Source organism: Nicotiana tabacum, chromosome 19 (assembly GCF_000715075.1).
Source record: "Nicotiana tabacum cultivar K326 chromosome 19, ASM71507v2, whole genome shotgun sequence".
Taxonomy (NCBI): domain Eukaryota; kingdom Viridiplantae; phylum Streptophyta; class Magnoliopsida; order Solanales; family Solanaceae; genus Nicotiana; species Nicotiana tabacum.
In genome coordinates this window covers 64,586,428-64,603,506 of record NC_134098.1, presented here as the reverse complement: position 1 = coordinate 64,603,506, position 17,079 = coordinate 64,586,428, and the positions used below count along the sequence as shown (strand labels likewise).

At 36.6% G+C, this 17,079-nt stretch overlaps 3 protein-coding genes across 4 annotated transcripts; 2 read left to right on the top strand and 1 right to left on the bottom strand.

Moving 5' to 3' along the window:
* Nucleotides 1–704: 704 nt before the first annotated feature.
* LOC107803554 (uncharacterized protein P8A3.02c) lies at nucleotides 705–4,156 on the top strand. 2 transcript variants are annotated; one of them, XM_016627294.2, is made up of 4 exons: nucleotides 705–1,044; nucleotides 1,147–1,178; nucleotides 2,161–2,358; nucleotides 3,575–4,156. In XM_016627294.2, the coding sequence occupies exons 1-4, from the start codon at nucleotides 795–797 to the stop codon at nucleotides 3,887–3,889; spliced, it is 795 nt and encodes a 264-aa protein (XP_016482780.1). In that variant the 5' UTR covers nucleotides 705–794; the 3' UTR covers nucleotides 3,890–4,156. The 2 variants fall into 2 exon arrangements, with proteins under 2 accessions (XP_016482780.1, XP_016482782.1); XM_016627296.2 differs by having other exon boundaries at nucleotides 707–1,044; nucleotides 3,590–4,156.
* Nucleotides 4,157–4,819: 663 nt separating this feature from the next.
* On the bottom strand, nucleotides 4,820–5,690 carry LOC107803548 (translocator protein homolog). Its single transcript, XM_016627289.2, has one exon. It carries the CDS (start codon nucleotides 5,559–5,561, stop codon nucleotides 4,962–4,964), a length of 600 nt encoding a protein of 199 aa, XP_016482775.1. The 5' UTR covers nucleotides 5,562–5,690; the 3' UTR covers nucleotides 4,820–4,961.
* Nucleotides 5,691–9,430: 3,740 nt separating this feature from the next.
* On the top strand, nucleotides 9,431–11,094 carry LOC142173524 (uncharacterized). Its single transcript, XM_075239128.1, has 3 exons — nucleotides 9,431–10,036; nucleotides 10,264–10,542; nucleotides 10,675–11,094. Exons 1-3 carry the CDS (start codon nucleotides 9,431–9,433, stop codon nucleotides 11,092–11,094), a joined length of 1,305 nt encoding a protein of 434 aa, XP_075095229.1.
* The last annotated feature ends 5,985 nt before the right edge of the window (nucleotides 11,095–17,079 follow it).

Below are 17,079 nucleotides of genomic sequence, written 5' to 3'. Positions count from 1 at the left end.
CTCCTCGGGGTCGTATTTTTTTTTCTCTCGGGGTCTTTGTCACTCTTTTATTCTTGTTGGTTACCGTATCTCGGTGCTTCATTATTATTTCTCTTTTATTTTCATAAATATTATTTACTGTGGGGGATTTATTCCCAACAACTGGTATCAGAGCACATGTTCTGCTCGTTCACAAAGAGATAATTTTGCTTTTGTCCTTTTTTTATTGTTATATTTTAATTTTGATTAGTGTAATTCCCTAGTAAGACCTAAGTAAATTGTTGAACCTTCAAATTCATAGCCTAATTAACAAACTATTACAAATCTAACGACATTTTAATTGCAAAACCATATAAATAATCGTCTTTAATGCTAAGGTAATGTTAGTATTCTAAGTTAAAAATTTGTTAAATTTGTAACCATTTATTAGATGAGGCACCAACAATCAAATTGAAAGTTAAATTATCCTTCCGTTCACTTTTAGTTGTCCACATTAAATTTTTCACGCCCCTTAAGAAATAAAAGTAAAGTATATAATTTACCATGATACCCATATTAATTGATATGCGAAAAGTGATAAATAAAAATAAAAATTTATTTTGAAAATACTTCAATACTATAACTGAACGGAGGGAGTATGTATTATTGCATATTACTAGTAGAAAAATTTAAAGTGGCCAAAAGGACAACTTTCCGGAAATAGAAATGTTTTAACTCACCCAAAAATTTAAAAACAAATAAAAATTGAAACTGGAACTGTGCAAACAGCAAGGCAAAATTGAACTGGGAGAGACTCAGATTTTAAGAACAATAATATGGAAGAGCAGCTGAAGACGATTCTAACGCAAGCGTTTGGCGAGTCATCAGACAGCGAAGGCGAAGAACAACAACAATTTGTCCATTCTCACTGTGCAGAGAATCGGGAAAATGGAAAAGCCCTAACCGGGTCAGTGTTTGGAGAAAGTCATGACTGGGAAAAAATCAGTGAAATTGATGGTCTCTGGCTGTGCAAAGACTTCCTATCTCCTGATCAACAATCAAATTTATTGTCATCAATCCAAAAAGGTAGTAATATTTAAGGCGGATTATGTGTGTTCAACTGAACCTATTACTATTATTTTACATCAAAGCTCTTACATTTGATTCTTGACTCTATTGTGGCTGCAGAAGGATGGTTTGCTCAATCTTCAAGCAATCAGGTCTTGTTGGATCCTCAAACCTTCACCGCATTCTTGTATAGTACACTTATTCCCTTTAATTAAGTGTGATTTAAAAGCTTACTCATGTGTCATTTGGCTGAAGGATATATTGCCTCACTATTGCTATATTCCATGTTAAATCTTTAGTTTTCATACTTGTGAGCTTGAATTGTGTAGAAAATGATCCTTTATGTTTCATTTGAAATAAGATGTTTCCTGTGATTTTTATGTAAAAATGTGAACTTTGAATTTAGTGTCCCTAAATATTAAGTTGAGAATTTATACCACTGCTACTCAAGGGAGAAGAAACATGTCAGGTATTGTAATTGGGGGTAAATCAGCTATACTTATGACACTTCGCTGAAGGGGAGTCTTGGAGCAACAGTAAAGTTGTCTCCGTGTGACCTATACATTCGAACCGTGGAAGCAGCTATTAATGCTTACATTAGGGTAGACTGTCTACATCACTCCCTTTCCCAAACCTTTGCGTGAATGTGAGATTGCTTTGTGCACCGACCTGCCCTTTTTTTTTTATGACACTTCAATTTGAAGTTGGTGAATGGATGCACAAGTCAGTACAAGTGGTGAATTGGTAGGTTATTTCTACCATGTGCATCAAACCATTTCTTTCATTCGAAATTCAAAAACTTTAGCCTCTCCATTCTCCATGTAATAGTTCTTTAAAGTAATGCCATTTTCTTTTTGTCGAAAAACAGATAAAAAATACTACAAAGAATATCTGGCATATAGTTGAAATGTTGAACTATGAAAAGGTTTGTCGTCCAGCTATCTCTGAGAAGGACAAAGAGCAGAAGATTCTGTTTAACACCTTCTTTTCCTTTTAATTAAGTGACTAAGTTTTAATTTTTTTAAACCAACAATCGATTTTTGAATTTCTCTTGATGGGGTCACACTGTTCGACTATTTTAACCTAGAGTCATTTATCGATGCACTTGATCACATGTATTTTCCTCCCCTGCAGGCTATGAGGTTTGGTGACCTACCAGGGTGGGCAGTTGAGCTTTCCAGCTCTATCCATGAGGCGATTCTTTTCAGTAATTGTGTTGCAGAGTTGGAGAACTGTGGAAAGGGCGAGGAAACATGTATCTTTCCACAAGATCTGTTATGGAGGGAACCTCTATTTGATCAACTTATAGTTAACATGTATCAACCAGGTGAGGTGCGACTTTATCCTTTCACAGAACGTTTTTTCACTGATAAGTGTTTTATCATAGTAAAATTACGCTTCTAGAATGCTACTAAGTACCAACTGTTTAACTAGTACAACCATCAAGTTGCATGATGCAGTATAAGATGCCAACAAAAAGGATCACTGTCTAAAGTTTTGTTAACAAATCTAGGTAATGCATGCTTGGCTTTTATGAATAGGGAGCTTATTACTATGATATAGATTCCCGTAGCAATGAACTAAGTAGGGGATTTCTGGTTTATGGATGGGTGCTTATTAGTAAGATACTAAGTTGGTGAGAGAAATTGAACAAATATCTCTAGTAGAGGAGAGGTTTCATTTTGAGAAGGAAAATAAAACTCTCCTCTATTAGTAGATGAGAGTTTTACTTGAGGAGCATTCTAAAATGGATTCGTTTCACAAAACAAAGTCAAGTAGATTTCAACCATTATTTTTCTTATATGACAGTACAAACAAAAGCCTTTCTAATTGAAGATTCATGACATATATCTGAAGAACATCAAACAGAATGCTTTAACCTAAGAGAAGGGGTTGGTGCATGAAGGTCCTTGACGATCCCAGGCAAAAAGAATAATAGACTCTGAAGCTGGATATGCTGAGGATAAGATGCATCTCTACTGTGGATATGTGCAATAAGTAACACACGAGCTGGGATTAACATATAAGCGTTGCTGCAATTTAAAACGTCATGTTTCCTTTGAGTCTTTCCAAAGCGTAATACTAATATTCTTTTGGGGCAAAGGAGATACTGGTATCGCACTATTGCACATAGTTTTTTCTTAGTCACATTATATCAGTGTCTTTCAAGTTTCTTTCATGTTTTTTTTTTTTAATTACAAAACTAAACGAAGTCTCTAAGCATATAAACATACTCATATTTCCTCGATAGTGCTTCTCATGCTGGACATTGATTTCATGATTTTCTTTTTTCCTTTTTTTCATTTTGAATCAAAGTAGTACTGCAAATTTTGGAGTGGTTTTCATTAGCAGATTCAACCGACATTGGATTTTAAGTCGATAAAAAATGTCAATTAAGCATGATTTCTCACCAGCAGCTTTGACCAGAGTCACCAGATCTGGATTTTAGGTTGATAAATTTTCTTGTTTAACTTTTAGCAGATTGCCCAGACCCCACTTGTGGGAAACTACTGGGTTTTGTTGTTGTTGTTGTTGTAACTTTTAGCAGATTGCCTTATTACAGGGGATCTGTCCTCATGTTGATCTAATGCGGTTTGAAGATGGAATTGCTATCGTATCTCTAGAGTCATCCTGCGTGATGCGTTTTACTCGAGTCGAGAACGAAACATGCAACCAAGATTCACCACAAACAGTGCCAGTTCTTTTGACTCCAGGATGTCTTATTTTGATGCGGGGAGAAGCACGCTATCTCTGGAAGCATGAGATAAATCGGAAGCATGGGTTTCAAAAATGGGAAGGCCAAGAGATTGATCAGAAGAGGAGAATTTCTGTGACACTTAGGAAGCTTTGCCGCACTGACTAGAAATTTAAGTACTAAGACACTATTGCTCAGCTTCACTTGGCTTGGGGGATGACCAAAGGAACCTGTTTCGATAATTGTTCCAATAAGCAGCTCAGGCTGCTATTATTCCCTTTGCTTCTAAGGCGATGATATGGCAATGAACATTAAGTGACACATTTTTGGCCTAAAAGCTTCATGCCTTCTATGGTTAGAAAACATATCATCTCTGTACATTTAACTTGAAACTGTCACTTTTTAAAATATTATTTTCTTTAGTTTTTGCGTTTATACCAGAGACAAACAATAGAGGTAAAAGAAAGGTTGTAGCAGTCGTGGTTTTGATTGAAGTGGCATTTCCATCTATTAGAGCAAGGTGGCTCTGTTGTTCGAAAACTTTGCTTTTGCTCCTGAGATGTTTCAAGGGAAAAAGGCCAAATTTATCATCATCTAAGATTTATTCCTGCCGTTAGCAAAATAATTAAAAATATCTCCATTTTTAACATGAGTTCACCGTTGCTATTCAAACCCCACATCTTCTTACATTTGGATGAGGTGAACACCATGTGGCGTGCCACCTCATCTCTCCAATCTTAGTGTGCCCCTCCTCTCTTGCCACTTCACCCTCTAGGGGTATTATTGATTACTTTGATCACGATCAAGATAAATTTAGACAACAAATATAACGGAAGGTAATAAGTACAGGGATCAATCTGGGACATGTTTCAAAGAACTCGTTCAAGACTTTACTACCTGGCCCTGCAAAACATTCTCTTTTTCTTCTTATATAACGCCACTCATGAATCAATGTATTTTTCGACCACCTCCAAAGACGAAATAAATTCCTTGTACCACGAACAGGACAGGGATGACTCACCAATCAAAAAAGCAAACCATATGACAAATTATTGGTGACTAGGAAGAACACAATCCATACCAGGCAAAAACTCCAAATTCACGCATTTCAGGATGTGAAATATATATATAGAACAGTAAATATAAAACACTAATATGTAGCAACGCATCTAAATTACAGTACACAAGCATAACAGGCAAAGAAATAAGTGCACATAAGATCGATGTAGCAAATTTGTCACTAGTGGTATACAAGCTTAAGATTTGCAAGACTCAGAAGCACAGCCCATCCAAGGCAAGGTTTTACCAGATCCCCAGCAATAGGATTCACGCTTTTAAAAGTCCTAGCACACGCAATCAACACTCCAAACAAAGCCATGCACAAAACCAACCCAATCTTAGTAGCTCCAACCTTAAACACCACAGGATCCCAAGCCAAGCTTAACCCCAATTGACTTAAGTACAAGAGCATAGCCATAGGCTGGCGATGAAATCCACCGTCAGCCCAAACAAGCCAAGCAGAAAGGCCCATCAGAAAAGCAGAACCCAAACAAGCTAAGTGCAAAGCCCACAGACGTGGGATCCAAAAGGGTTTCTCCATTGAAACGTACTGGTAACTGGACCCAAAGAAAGAGATGTCTAAAAGGGTTAATAGCAAAGGTAAGGTCAAGGCGATTCCCAAAGATTTGAGGCCTCGTTTGGCTTTCTGTCTTCTTGTTGTTTTGCTGCTTCTGTCCATTTTTGTGTTTTCGTCTGTATCTTTGCGTTCTGCTGTTTGTATAACTTCTTTTTCTTCTTCTTGTCCTCCTTTGGTTCTGTGTTTCAGCTCTTGAGAAGCCATGATCCGATTATATCGTTTAGTATTAAGAAGAGAATGCAAGGTAGAACGAACTAGAATCGGGAACAAGAAGGGTCCAGAGAAATTTCAGGTGATGGAATTATTATTGAAAGAAGTCAGATCCACTATTTATATATATCCTCGTGTAACTTTATATACATACATTTTTTAATTCTTTTAGCTTATACAGAGTATAGTATATGTAACCCGAGTTCGCCTAAATTAGTCCAAATAGGGAAACTATGAGCCTGTTTAGGTTTAGCTGATCAACACGTATTTTTTACAATAGAAGCATTTCAATCATTTAATATAATTAAATTGCTGTCATGGCGTAACTGTTAAAGTTACTGTGATTTGATCAGGAGGTCATGAGTTCGAACCGCAAAAATTTTCTCTTGTAAAAATATAGGATAATGATACATACAATAGATCTTTGTGATCCTATCCTTTCTCGAATACTGTGTATAGCCGGAGCTTAATGCAACTGTTATAAAATTTAGTTATATTAGATGATTGAAATGTTTCTACGGCCGTGTAAAACATACGTGTTAGAAATATCTTTACGTAGAAAAAAGGTGGGGGGAGGGGGGTGTAAGAATTTAGAGCTTTGTTTGAAAAACGTATTTTTGTGATTACAAAGAACATTAAAGTAAACAAGAAAACGTTTCATCAAATGATAACTGTTTATAAATTGAAAAACAAAAAGTTAATTAGGAGGATTATTTTATGGCATCTGATTGATTTTAAGTCATAAAATAATTTTAATTTATAAACATTTTTCGATGTCTAACTGAACACGTAAATAAACTGAAAAATGCTTAAAGCTGAAGTTTGTAGTAGCAAGATGGGAAAGCACTCCTTATCTCAAGATGAACATTAGCAGCATTATTAGGAGAAGAGAGGACAGATGGCAGAAATAAGTGATAAAGAGTGGAAAGAAGCAGTACACGTGGAGAGAAGCCAGTGCCAACAGTGATTATCGTCTTTCTATAAAAACAAAAACGGTTCGAAACTTCTGGTCAAAGGAACAACACAATGGCGTACCTATCATTAATTTCGCTATGGTGTCGACTCTGATCCAGATGTTGCATGCTGCTTGGAAGTTGGAACCAGTGGCCACTAACACGCATGTATGTAGGCCCTAATGATTTGTTTTTATTTTTTTGTCTTACCGAAAAGATTACGAGCACTAATCCAATATACAAAATATTTATACTAATTATATACAATATAATGTGTATAAGGAGGCGCACATGGATAATTATATAGTCAAGGTATAAAGGCAACACTACTGTAATTTTTATCCCCCTTATTATTAATAAAATAGCTATTAGACAGTCCGCCTAGTAGTATAAAAAATAATATTAATATAAAAAATAATAATAAAAAATATAATATGTATAATTATATTTAACATACAAAGGCATGCTTATCAATCAAACCTCCTCCCCCCCCCAAAAAAAAAATTCTCTCTAGAATTTTTTCTCTCAAGAGCCGATGCTACAGTGGCATGCGAGTTACTGTTCATTGCGGAAATCTGAAATTTTGAGTTTCAATGGCCACAATGGCCGGCGGCCAGCCCTCTTTTCTGGCTGGTCAGCCTTCTCCCTTCATCGCCCCAACAAATACGACCACAGAATCCAATCCCCAGCCTTTAGATTTCTCGAAAATCCTGAAAACTTCAACATTGAACAGTGCCCTGCAAGAACGAGCCAATTCTGTTGAACCAATTGCACTTCGCCGAGCTAGTTTGCTTAATGGACAACGTGTTGTTAAGTTTACTGAAGCAGAGGTTGAGCAAATGAATGCGATTGAAGGATTGCAATATGCAGTAGTTTGTAAATTCTCATATGGATGGCCGGAGCTTAATGAACTACGTCGAATTGTCCCTCTTCAATGTGTAATTAAAGGCGAGTGTAATATTGGATACCTTCGCGACATGCATGTATTAATTCGATTGACATTATGGTAAGACTTTATTGATTTTACGGCGAAGAGTGTGTATTATGTAAAAGACAAGACTGGCTATGAATATCAATTAAGGACGTTGATTTATGATGCAAAATTCAAGGCCGGTGAGGAAACACCAAAGGTAATGGTGTGGATTTCGTTTCCAAATTTGTTGCCAACGTTTTTCGTCAAGGAGTGCCTATTTTCATTAGCTTTAGCTGTGGGTAAGCCTCTTCACTTCGACATGGATACTATTAATAAAACGAGACCCAGTTGTGCGCGTGTGAAAGTTCTTGTTGACCTTCTAGCCGAGTTACCTAAGAAGGTCCGTATGGACATCGAGAATGAAGCTAGTGGAGTCGTGAGGACTGAATGGGTAACCATTAAATATGATTACTTGCCAAAATATTGTAAAGAGTGTAAACTACACATCCATGACATGATTGAATGTTAGAGGATTCATTTAATGGAGAATAAATCAGTGGAGCAACAGACTGGGAATGAAATTGTGACACAGATTGATCAGACTAATATAACAGCAAATTTGAAGCAATAGGGTACCAATGATCAAGGGAGAAACAAGAACCTTTGATAATTTTTAGCAGTGGTAAAGTTGTGGGAAATATAGGTGAACAGTGGAAAGAAGTGCGAGACAATCGAGTAAAGAAAACTGGGAAACAGGAACAAATACAAACTAAAACTGGAAAGGAAATATTTCCAGTTGAGAAGCCAACTGTGGGAAATCAGCAGGTCGAGGTGACAAATAAGTTTGCTGTCCTTGAAGTAGATGAGGGAGATAAACATGATAATAACCAGCTGGTATTGGTGAAAAACAGTAATGATAATCGCAACCCTATTGTATCTCCTAGTGCGACTAGGAATGGTACTCCAAAGTCAGCTAACAAATTGAATCCTAAGGCACCTGCTTTTAATTTTAATGACAAAGGGAATGGTAGTGCTCCTAAGGTGCAAAAGGAGTCGACTGCTCAATGGGTAAACACGACTTTTGGAGGTGACAACTTAGTGGCTACTAATCGATCTTGCCAGGAAATTCATACACAAACTACTGATACAACAAAGTCAATTGAAGCACCTGCTGAAAAGGAGAGGTTGCAGCTAAGTGGAGGAAAACTGTGGAGTGATCAGATATAGGAGGATTCTGAAGAAGGGGAAATTTCAGGTGCAATGGAGGAAGATGATTTACATACTGAAGAAGAGGTGGAGGAAGAAGAACAAAGTGTTAACGGAAAGGCCAAGGAATCTACTGGTACAAAACCAATGCAGGGTGATGATGACAACAATGCAAGGATACAATCAGATCCTAAGGTGGTGCAGAACATGCAACTAGCAATTATTAGCCCTACAGTTGATCCAGGAGGAACTAAGGGTGATGCAACAGTGGTGAGGAATGAGGCAAATGAGCTGAACAAAGATACAATCATCATTGCAGATAATGAAGAGGGATTGGCAGTAAATAGGCTTCAAAATGATCAGGTGCTAAACTCTCAATTACAGCAGCATGCTATGAAGGAAAAAGGAGGTGAAATTCTAATTCCTAAACCTATGAGAACTCATATTGAAGCTCACATAAATACTAAGGAAGTAGTGGAGAATTTGGACAGAACTGGAAAGGATATTGATGAAGAATCTACAGCTCAAAATTTTCTCAACATAGCCAAGCAAGGAGATTTATCTCCAAGGGTACTAGACAAGGTAAAATCAGCTGGTCGTGGAAGAAAAAAGCAGCAAAAAGAGGCTTCGACTGCGCAAACAGGAGGAGTTCAAACAAGAAGGGCTCAAACTAAATCTCATAATTAAATACGAATGCTATCATATGGAATGTGAGATCGGTTAATACAAAGAAAGCTTTTGAAAGGCTTGTCACTATGAATAGGCAGCAACATTTTCAATTTATTGGGCTAATGGAACCTATGCAGCAGAAGAGGAAGCTTGAGAGATACAGAAGAAGGATTGGTCTAACACAAGCTTTTGCTAATGTCAATAATAAAATATGGGCCTTTGTAAATGAAGATCATATGGTGGATATAATTTTTGACTTAGAACCACAACTAACAATGAAACTGACCAATATGGACACTCAAATAAGTTTCATTGTCACATTGGTTTATGCAAAATGTGACTCGATAGAAAGGATCGAATTGTGGGATACTTTATATGCATTAGCTAGAGATATGACTTTTCCATGGTTGGTAGCTGGAGATTTTGTTATATGGGATGAAGAAGAAAAATTTGGTGGGCTGCCAGTGTCTCTAAATGAAGTCAATGATTTCAGGCATTGTATCAACACATGTAACTTATTTGATTTGGGATTTAAAGGAAGTATTTATACTTGGTGGAATGGAAGAGTAGAGGAGGATTGTATATTTAAACGATTAGATAGATGTCTGGCTAACATCAAATTTCAACAGATGTTGCCTGGAGTGGAGATCACTCATCTATCAAAAATAGGATCCGATCACTCTCCAATGCTGCTCACATGCAATCCTACAGCAGTGCCAATTAAGAAAGTATTCAGATTTTTAAATTTCTAGATTAAGCATCCAACTTTTAAGGAAGTTGTTAGGGATAACTAGACTGCTGACTTTGCTGGGAATCCATTTTTTGTGTTTAATCACAAATTAAAGAAGATGAAGAAAGCCTTATCTTTGTGGAGCAGAGCTACATATGGGGATATTTTCAGAAGATTGCAAGTTTAGAAGAGGTGGTATTAGTACATGAAGCTCAATTCGAATAGAATCCAACACAAGAGAATAGAGCAAGGCTTCAGAAGGTACAAGCAGAGTTGATCAGATATTTGGCTTTGGAGGAGGAGTTTTGGAAACAAAAGGCAGGAATGAATTGGTTTCAAGATGGAGATAGAAACACAAAATTTTTTCACGCGCAGGTAAATGGCAGAAGGAAAAGGTTACAACTTAAGAGAATACAAAACAGTGATGGGAATTGGTTAGAAGATAATGAAACTATGGCAGAAGAAGCAATCAAGTTTTACAAGGCACAATTTCATGAAGAGCAGGTTCCTACAACATTTATAATTATTGACCATGTTCCAACAATGGTTGATTACGAGCAGAATCAAGAATTGATAAAATAACCTACAAGAGAGGAAGTAAAAAGGCTGTCTATGAGCTTAATGGAGATAGTGCAGGAGGGCCAGACGGCTTTACTGGTTGTTTTTTTTCATATATGTTGGGATATAATAGGGGAGGATATTGTGAAAATGGTGAAGGCTTTCTTCAATGGTCAAGAGCTGCCCAGATGCATAACTCATACGAATATGGTATTATTACCTAAGAAGAAAGATGTGATCTCATTCTCAGACATGCGACCAGTTAGTCTCAGTAATTTTGTCAACAAGATTTTCTCAAGAGTTATTCATGAGAGACTAGTAGGCTATCTTCCTAATCTGATTTCAGACGAGCAGGCAGGATTTGTGAAGGGTAGAAGCATAGTTAAAAATATCCTGTTGACGCAAGAAATAATCACTGATATAAGGTTGAGGACTAAGGCTGGGCCAAACGTTGTGATCAAACTAGATATGGCAAAAGCCTATGATAGGCTATCTTGACTCTTTTTGACTAAGGTTTTGAGAAAAATGGGATTTGGAGAAAGGTTCATTGGCATAATCTTTGGAATTATTTCTAATAATTGGTATTCAATCTTGCTTAATGGACAACCACATGGTTTCTTTAAGTCGACGGGATGTGTGAAGCAGGGTGATCCTTTATCACCAACCTTATATATTCTTGCTGCTGAAGCATTATCGAGGGGACTCAATGCACTACATATGAACCTTTACTTCTGTGGTTTTGGACTGCCTAAGTGGAGCGCTAAGATTAATCATTTAGCTTATGCTGATGATACAATCATATTTTCCTCCTCTGATGCTACTTCTCTGTATTTGATGATGGAAGTCTTGGCTGCATATGAAGCTGCATCTGGGCAACTCATTAACAAGAACAAGTCTGCTATCTACATGCATCACTTAACCAATCCAGAGGTAGTAGAAAAGGTCGAAAGGATAACTGGGATATACAAGCAGGAATTCCCATTTACCTACCTTGGTTGCTCGATCTTTTATGCTCGAAGAAGGACAGACTACTATCAAGGACTGATGAACAAGGCACTAGACAAGTTGCAAGCATGGAAAAGCAAACTATTGTCAATTGGAGGTAGGTCAATTTTGATCTCGCATGTTCTTCAAAGTCTGCCAATCCATCTCCTTTCAGCAGTTAACCCTCCTACTTGTGTGATTAGTAAATTGCACAAGATATTTGCTCAATTGTTTTTGGTGTAATTCTATTGGTGGAGCAAGTAGGCACTGGGCATCGTGGACCACGTTATGTATGCCTTGCGAGGAAGGGGGAGTTGGATTTAGATCGCTTCATGATGTGTCAAAAGCTTTGTTTTGTAAATTATGGTGAAAATTTAGAACGAAGCCGAGTTTACGGAGCTCATTTATGAGCCAAAAATAATGTAAAAAATTGAATCCTATAGTGGTGCCATGGAGGCAGGGATCACACATTTGGAGGAAAATGATCGAGTGTCGTGAGTTGACTGAACATCAAATTGTATGGCATACGAAGGTGGGATCTTCTCTTTTCTGGTTTAAAAATTGGACTAGTTTAGGGCTTTATATTTTGTCACACCTCCCGATTTTTTCTCTGATGAAACAATACATAATGTGAGTGATGTGGTGCAAGAAGGGCAGTGGGATGAAAATCTGATTCGACAAATCCTACCAGAGGAGATTGCAAATCATATTCTGGAGAATTGTAGACCACCAATGATGCAGGATGTACTCGATAAACCATACTGGACATTGGAGCCTAATGGAGAATTTAGCATAAAGTCAGCTTGGGAGTATGTAAGAAGGAGAAATGAGCCATTTAATGCTTACAAAAAAATTTGGGTGAAAGGTTTACCTTTTAAAATAGCCCTCTTCATGTGAAAAGTATGGAAGAATAAGCTACCATTAGATGACTTCTTGAGAAGACTTGGCTATTTGATAGCTTCTAGGTGCTGGTGTTGTACTGAACCCAGGGAGGAAACAATGCAACACTTGTTCTTCACTTTAAATGTAGCTAGAAGAGTGTGGTCGTATTTTCTGTCTCATGCAGGAATTGGAATAGACGAGCTCACATTTCATCAAGATATACTTAAGTGTTGGACGTTGAAGGAGTTCCAAGATTACAGTCCATAATTCAAGTACTATCAGCAATTATCATATGGGAGTTGTGGAAGAGACGGAATAATTTCAAATATGGAGATGTTGTAATTGTGAGTAGGGTGATCTACCAGGTAGCATCTACACTACAATCACTCGTCAAATTTAGGAAGCCTAGCCTCTTTCATGTACCTCATAAATGGCTAGATTTAGTTACGATGATGGAGCAATATCTTCCTAAACTGAAGACAACAAAGGTGTTATGGAAATTCCCAGAAGCAAGATGGATTAAAGTGAACACTGATGAGGATAGTAGGGGCAACCCAGGGAGAAGTGCTATTGGTTTTGCATTGAGAAATGAAGAGGGGGATGTGATGTATCCGAGTGGTAAAGAAATTGCTGAGGGAACTAATACTGAGGCAGAAGCAAAGGCTGTAGTCGAGGCTCTTAGATATTGTATGGAACATGACTATATCCTTATTGATTTTCACACAGATTCAATGATAGTGAAGAAGGCAATAGAAGGTGAATGGTCCGTTCCTTGGTCTATAGCAAGAGAACTGGAGGAGATCAAACAACTGATGACAAGAAGCAATATTACAATTTCACATACACTTAGAGAAGGAAGTAGACTTGCAGATCACCTTGCTAATTACACACTGGATGTTGGCCCTATTGACTGCAGTTGTTTTGGTGATTTGGATATACAAAGAAGGAGGATAGTAAACGATGATAAATCACAATGTCCATATCTCAGAATCAGAGTTGTTCGAACATAGAAGAGGAGGAAAGAGGAGCACAAAGGGAAACAAAAAGAGCTGCAATAAGTTAGGAGGAGAGGAGGCAACAAGGTGGAATAGCAAGCAGGCGGCAACTGGAGTAGTATTATTGGAATCCCATACTCAAATCTTAGAGGAGGAGAGTAGGAGGGACTGCTTTGCAATAGGAATGATGAAGCTAGGAATCAAAAAGAGAATGGAAGGACATAAAATGCTGTGATCGAATCCTTAGGGAGGAGGTCTTAGCATACATTTTTTTTGACTAACACAGTGTTCTTTTTTGCAGGAAATGTTACTGTAACCATGCCTCATTATGTGACTATACTTCGATGGGTGGTATTAGCACTATATGCTTATTTTCAGGAAGGGAATTCACAGCTACAGGGTTTTTGGACCTCTGGAACTGGAGCAATGTTTGAAATGTTGATGAGGAAGCTCAAGCTCAACTATTTGTGCACAACAACTGTCAACTAGTACTACCTCAATAAGGCAGCAAACAGTATACAAAAGGTGCACACAATTGGAAGATATCAACATACTTATCAGCTACATCATGAGACTGTCTTACTACATTTGCTCAGACTTAGTAGAGTCGAAATTTCAACTGTATTACATCTGTACACACCAAATGCGACAAAAATGATGCTTTATTATGTTATTGTTCAAACACAGTATAAGGTTTATCATTATCCAGTGGTATTAGTGTGCATGCATGCTCAATCTGGAGATGAGAGAACACTATATTGTCCTTATATCACAAAGCATGCAGTACTGTAGTCGGTATGCATTCATCTGCCACTACTGCTCCCATTACAACTGCTACACAGCCAAATACACATGGAGTTATCAACATGGAAGATCTCTAACTAAAAAGAGGCAAAAAATAGAAGATCAAGCTTCACAGCTTCACACAACAACTGTCAGCTGCCTCTGCTGTCTCGAAGTTTACTGTTTATTATTTTTTATTGAATCAATACCCAGTGGTATTAGCATGTTACCATGCTCACTCTGGGTGTTGTTCGAGAGATTACATTCTGGAGTTACCAACAGGGAAGATTTATAATTACAAAAGAGGCAAAAAATAGATTCACAACTTCTGTACAACAACTGCCAGCTGCTTATGCTCAACAAGAGGACTGCTCTGCTGCAACATAAGTATAAGGCTGCACATATGATTAGCCTTGTGGTTTCACATGGCATACTACAGTACTGTCAATTTGCTGCATTCCAGTGATTTATCATTGTCCAGTGATATTAGTGTGCGCGCATGATCAATCTGGAGATGAGAGAACATTATATTGTCCTAATAGTTCAAGCACACAGTACTGTCACTTTGATGCATTCATCAACTGCATGTAGAGTCCTCATTGAAAATCCATTTGAAGATCCATTGAAGCAACACTGCTGCTGAAGTAACGCAGGCCCAAAATGCAGATATCCAAACTGATTTGCTTCACAACTAATGGATTATACATACCTATTCCTTTGGATTGCAACAAATGGCGCCAGGTGAGAGCTTTGGAGGTGCTACAAGGAATTGTTTGCAACATGAATGTGAATTCATTGTTGTCGGCAACAATTGGATGTTTCAAATTAATATTTGTGTACTTTTCAATTTTCATTATGCTACTGCTACACTGTATTTGGTAGCAATAGCCATTGGATTTCTTTGGCGTATTGTTTGTTTGTAGTTCACTTGAACAATTTGTAATTTCTACCCAATTTGGGATTTGTTATATATAACAGCTACTAGGTGAATAACTTAGTAGAATATTTGCTAAAAATAATATATTTAACATACAAAAAATATATGTTTTCTGCTATTATTTTCTAGGACGGCCCAAAAATATAATTATTCCTCTAATTTTATGGACTTACTAACAAACGAAATTAGTTTGGCCAAATGTTTAAAATTTTTTATTTAAAAAATATTTTAGAAGTATCTTTCGAAAATATTTTTAAAGAGTAGCAATTTGTGTCTCACTAAATTAAATTAAAAAATATTTTTCCTAATATTAGAATAGTGATTTTTGCTAGTTAAGCTTTTTAAAAATGATTCCAGGGAGAAATTGCTTCTTTTTTTTTTTTTTTAAACTTCTTAAAAACATGTTGTGCTACTATCTAAGATCACGTATTTTTCTCTCAGTCAAACACTTTAACTCTTTGAAAATAACACTTCTTTTAAAAAAAAACATTTTCAATTTCCTAGAAACTTGACCTAACATACTATTATTTGAGATAAAATAAGAACTTGTAAAGAACTAGTTTGAACCGATCGGCATAGAGAGAAAATGATGGAGTGTACAAAAACTACGAAAAGAGTGATTCACTTAGCAGGTTAATTACTAATTAAGTACAGTTTATAAAGACATGAAAGCAAAAATTTGAAGCTTTTTATTTTCATTATGTATGTCCCTATAATTTAGTAGAGTAGATCTTTGCAGCTTTAACGACGAGTGGCTCGAGCATCTTTCAGTACGTTCTATATTTAGGACAAATACTAAAATGCAATTCGCTTATACATTAAATTAATTTACACCGGCAGAGAATAGCACTTGCTATCCCTCATAATTCAAGTACTAAGAAAGCCTCCTTTCTTTTAGTTTTACCGTAACAAATTTCTTAAAATTAATAGTAATGGAGAAGAGTTGATAGTACATAAAGAGTGTATATTGTAGTTTTCTTCTGTAAATTAGGGTTTAATTTACTGATTGATAGGTATATATAAATTTCATTTCCACTTAAAAATCTTGAAATTTTATGAAACAAAGGGACGTTTTCTGTTTTGGTCATGTTAATGTTCTTATGATCAATGAACTATTTAATCGACTATTTGTTGCTTATATTTTCATATTCAAAACCTTTTTGGTTTGACAGTTGAAAATATGATACCGTAGCAACAATCATAACCAACAACAATATGTGCTTCACTATGTGGTTGTGTAGGGTCTCGAGCAACTTCTTTTATTTGTTACTTCTTGATTCTTGAAACTAAATTAAAAGCATACTTATACAACATCGACTTGAGCACAGGATAGAATTAGATGTACAAGAGCTGAAATCAAGTTCCTTGTCATGTTCTATAAATATTCATATGACACGTCGGATGTGTTTGAATTGGGTTCAATTGCTTTTTTTTTTTTGGCTCTTTACAATTTTATTTTTAGTTTTATGACCCTACCATTTTTTTTACACATGGAAGATTTACGTTTATACGTAAGAGATCTGTCTTTTACACATAAAAGATCTGTCATTTTTTTAAATTTAAAATTATAAAGAGGCATGATGTATAAATAGCACTTTGAATTCAGCAATTCGTTGGTAGCTAGTCTATAGTGGTATCACATCAACTAGTATTACGGAAAAGTTGGTGAAGATTCCTTTCTGAGCGAAAAAGTTCTTGAACAGTCTTTGACACATGAAAGGACGCACGTCTTCTCGCATTTAATACCCCGAACACGTGTTGCCCCACGATTTAACAAATATTTTCGCCAGTTTTTTAGGTAATCATGATCAAGATTTTTGCCGTCTTTAACTTCCATGCTACTCAACATTTTTGCTTCTTCACTCTTACAACTTTCACATGTCTTTCTTCTTCTCTACATTT

Excerpts from the sequence above, each read along its gene's own strand:
- LOC107803554 (XM_016627294.2), top strand. The coding sequence starts at position 795 with ATGGAAGAGCAGCTGAAGACGATTCTAACGCAAGCGTTTGGCGAGTCA. Across the intron at positions 1,179-2,160 it reads CTCAATCTTCAAGCAATCAG|GCTATGAGGTTTGGTGACCT; the intron begins GTCTTGTTGGAT and ends CCTCCCCTGCAG. Across the intron at positions 2,359-3,574 it reads ACATGTATCAACCAGGTGAG|ATTGCCTTATTACAGGGGAT; the intron begins GTGCGACTTTAT and ends AACTTTTAGCAG.
- LOC107803548 (XM_016627289.2), bottom strand. The coding sequence starts at position 5,561 with ATGGCTTCTCAAGAGCTGAAACACAGAACCAAAGGAGGACAAGAAGAA.
- LOC142173524 (XM_075239128.1), top strand. The coding sequence starts at position 9,431 with ATGGAACCTATGCAGCAGAAGAGGAAGCTTGAGAGATACAGAAGAAGG. Across the intron at positions 10,037-10,263 it reads CAGCAGTGCCAATTAAGAAA|AATCCAACACAAGAGAATAG; the intron begins GTATTCAGATTT and ends CAATTCGAATAG. Across the intron at positions 10,543-10,674 it reads CACAATTTCATGAAGAGCAG|GAGGGCCAGACGGCTTTACT; the intron begins GTTCCTACAACA and ends GAGATAGTGCAG.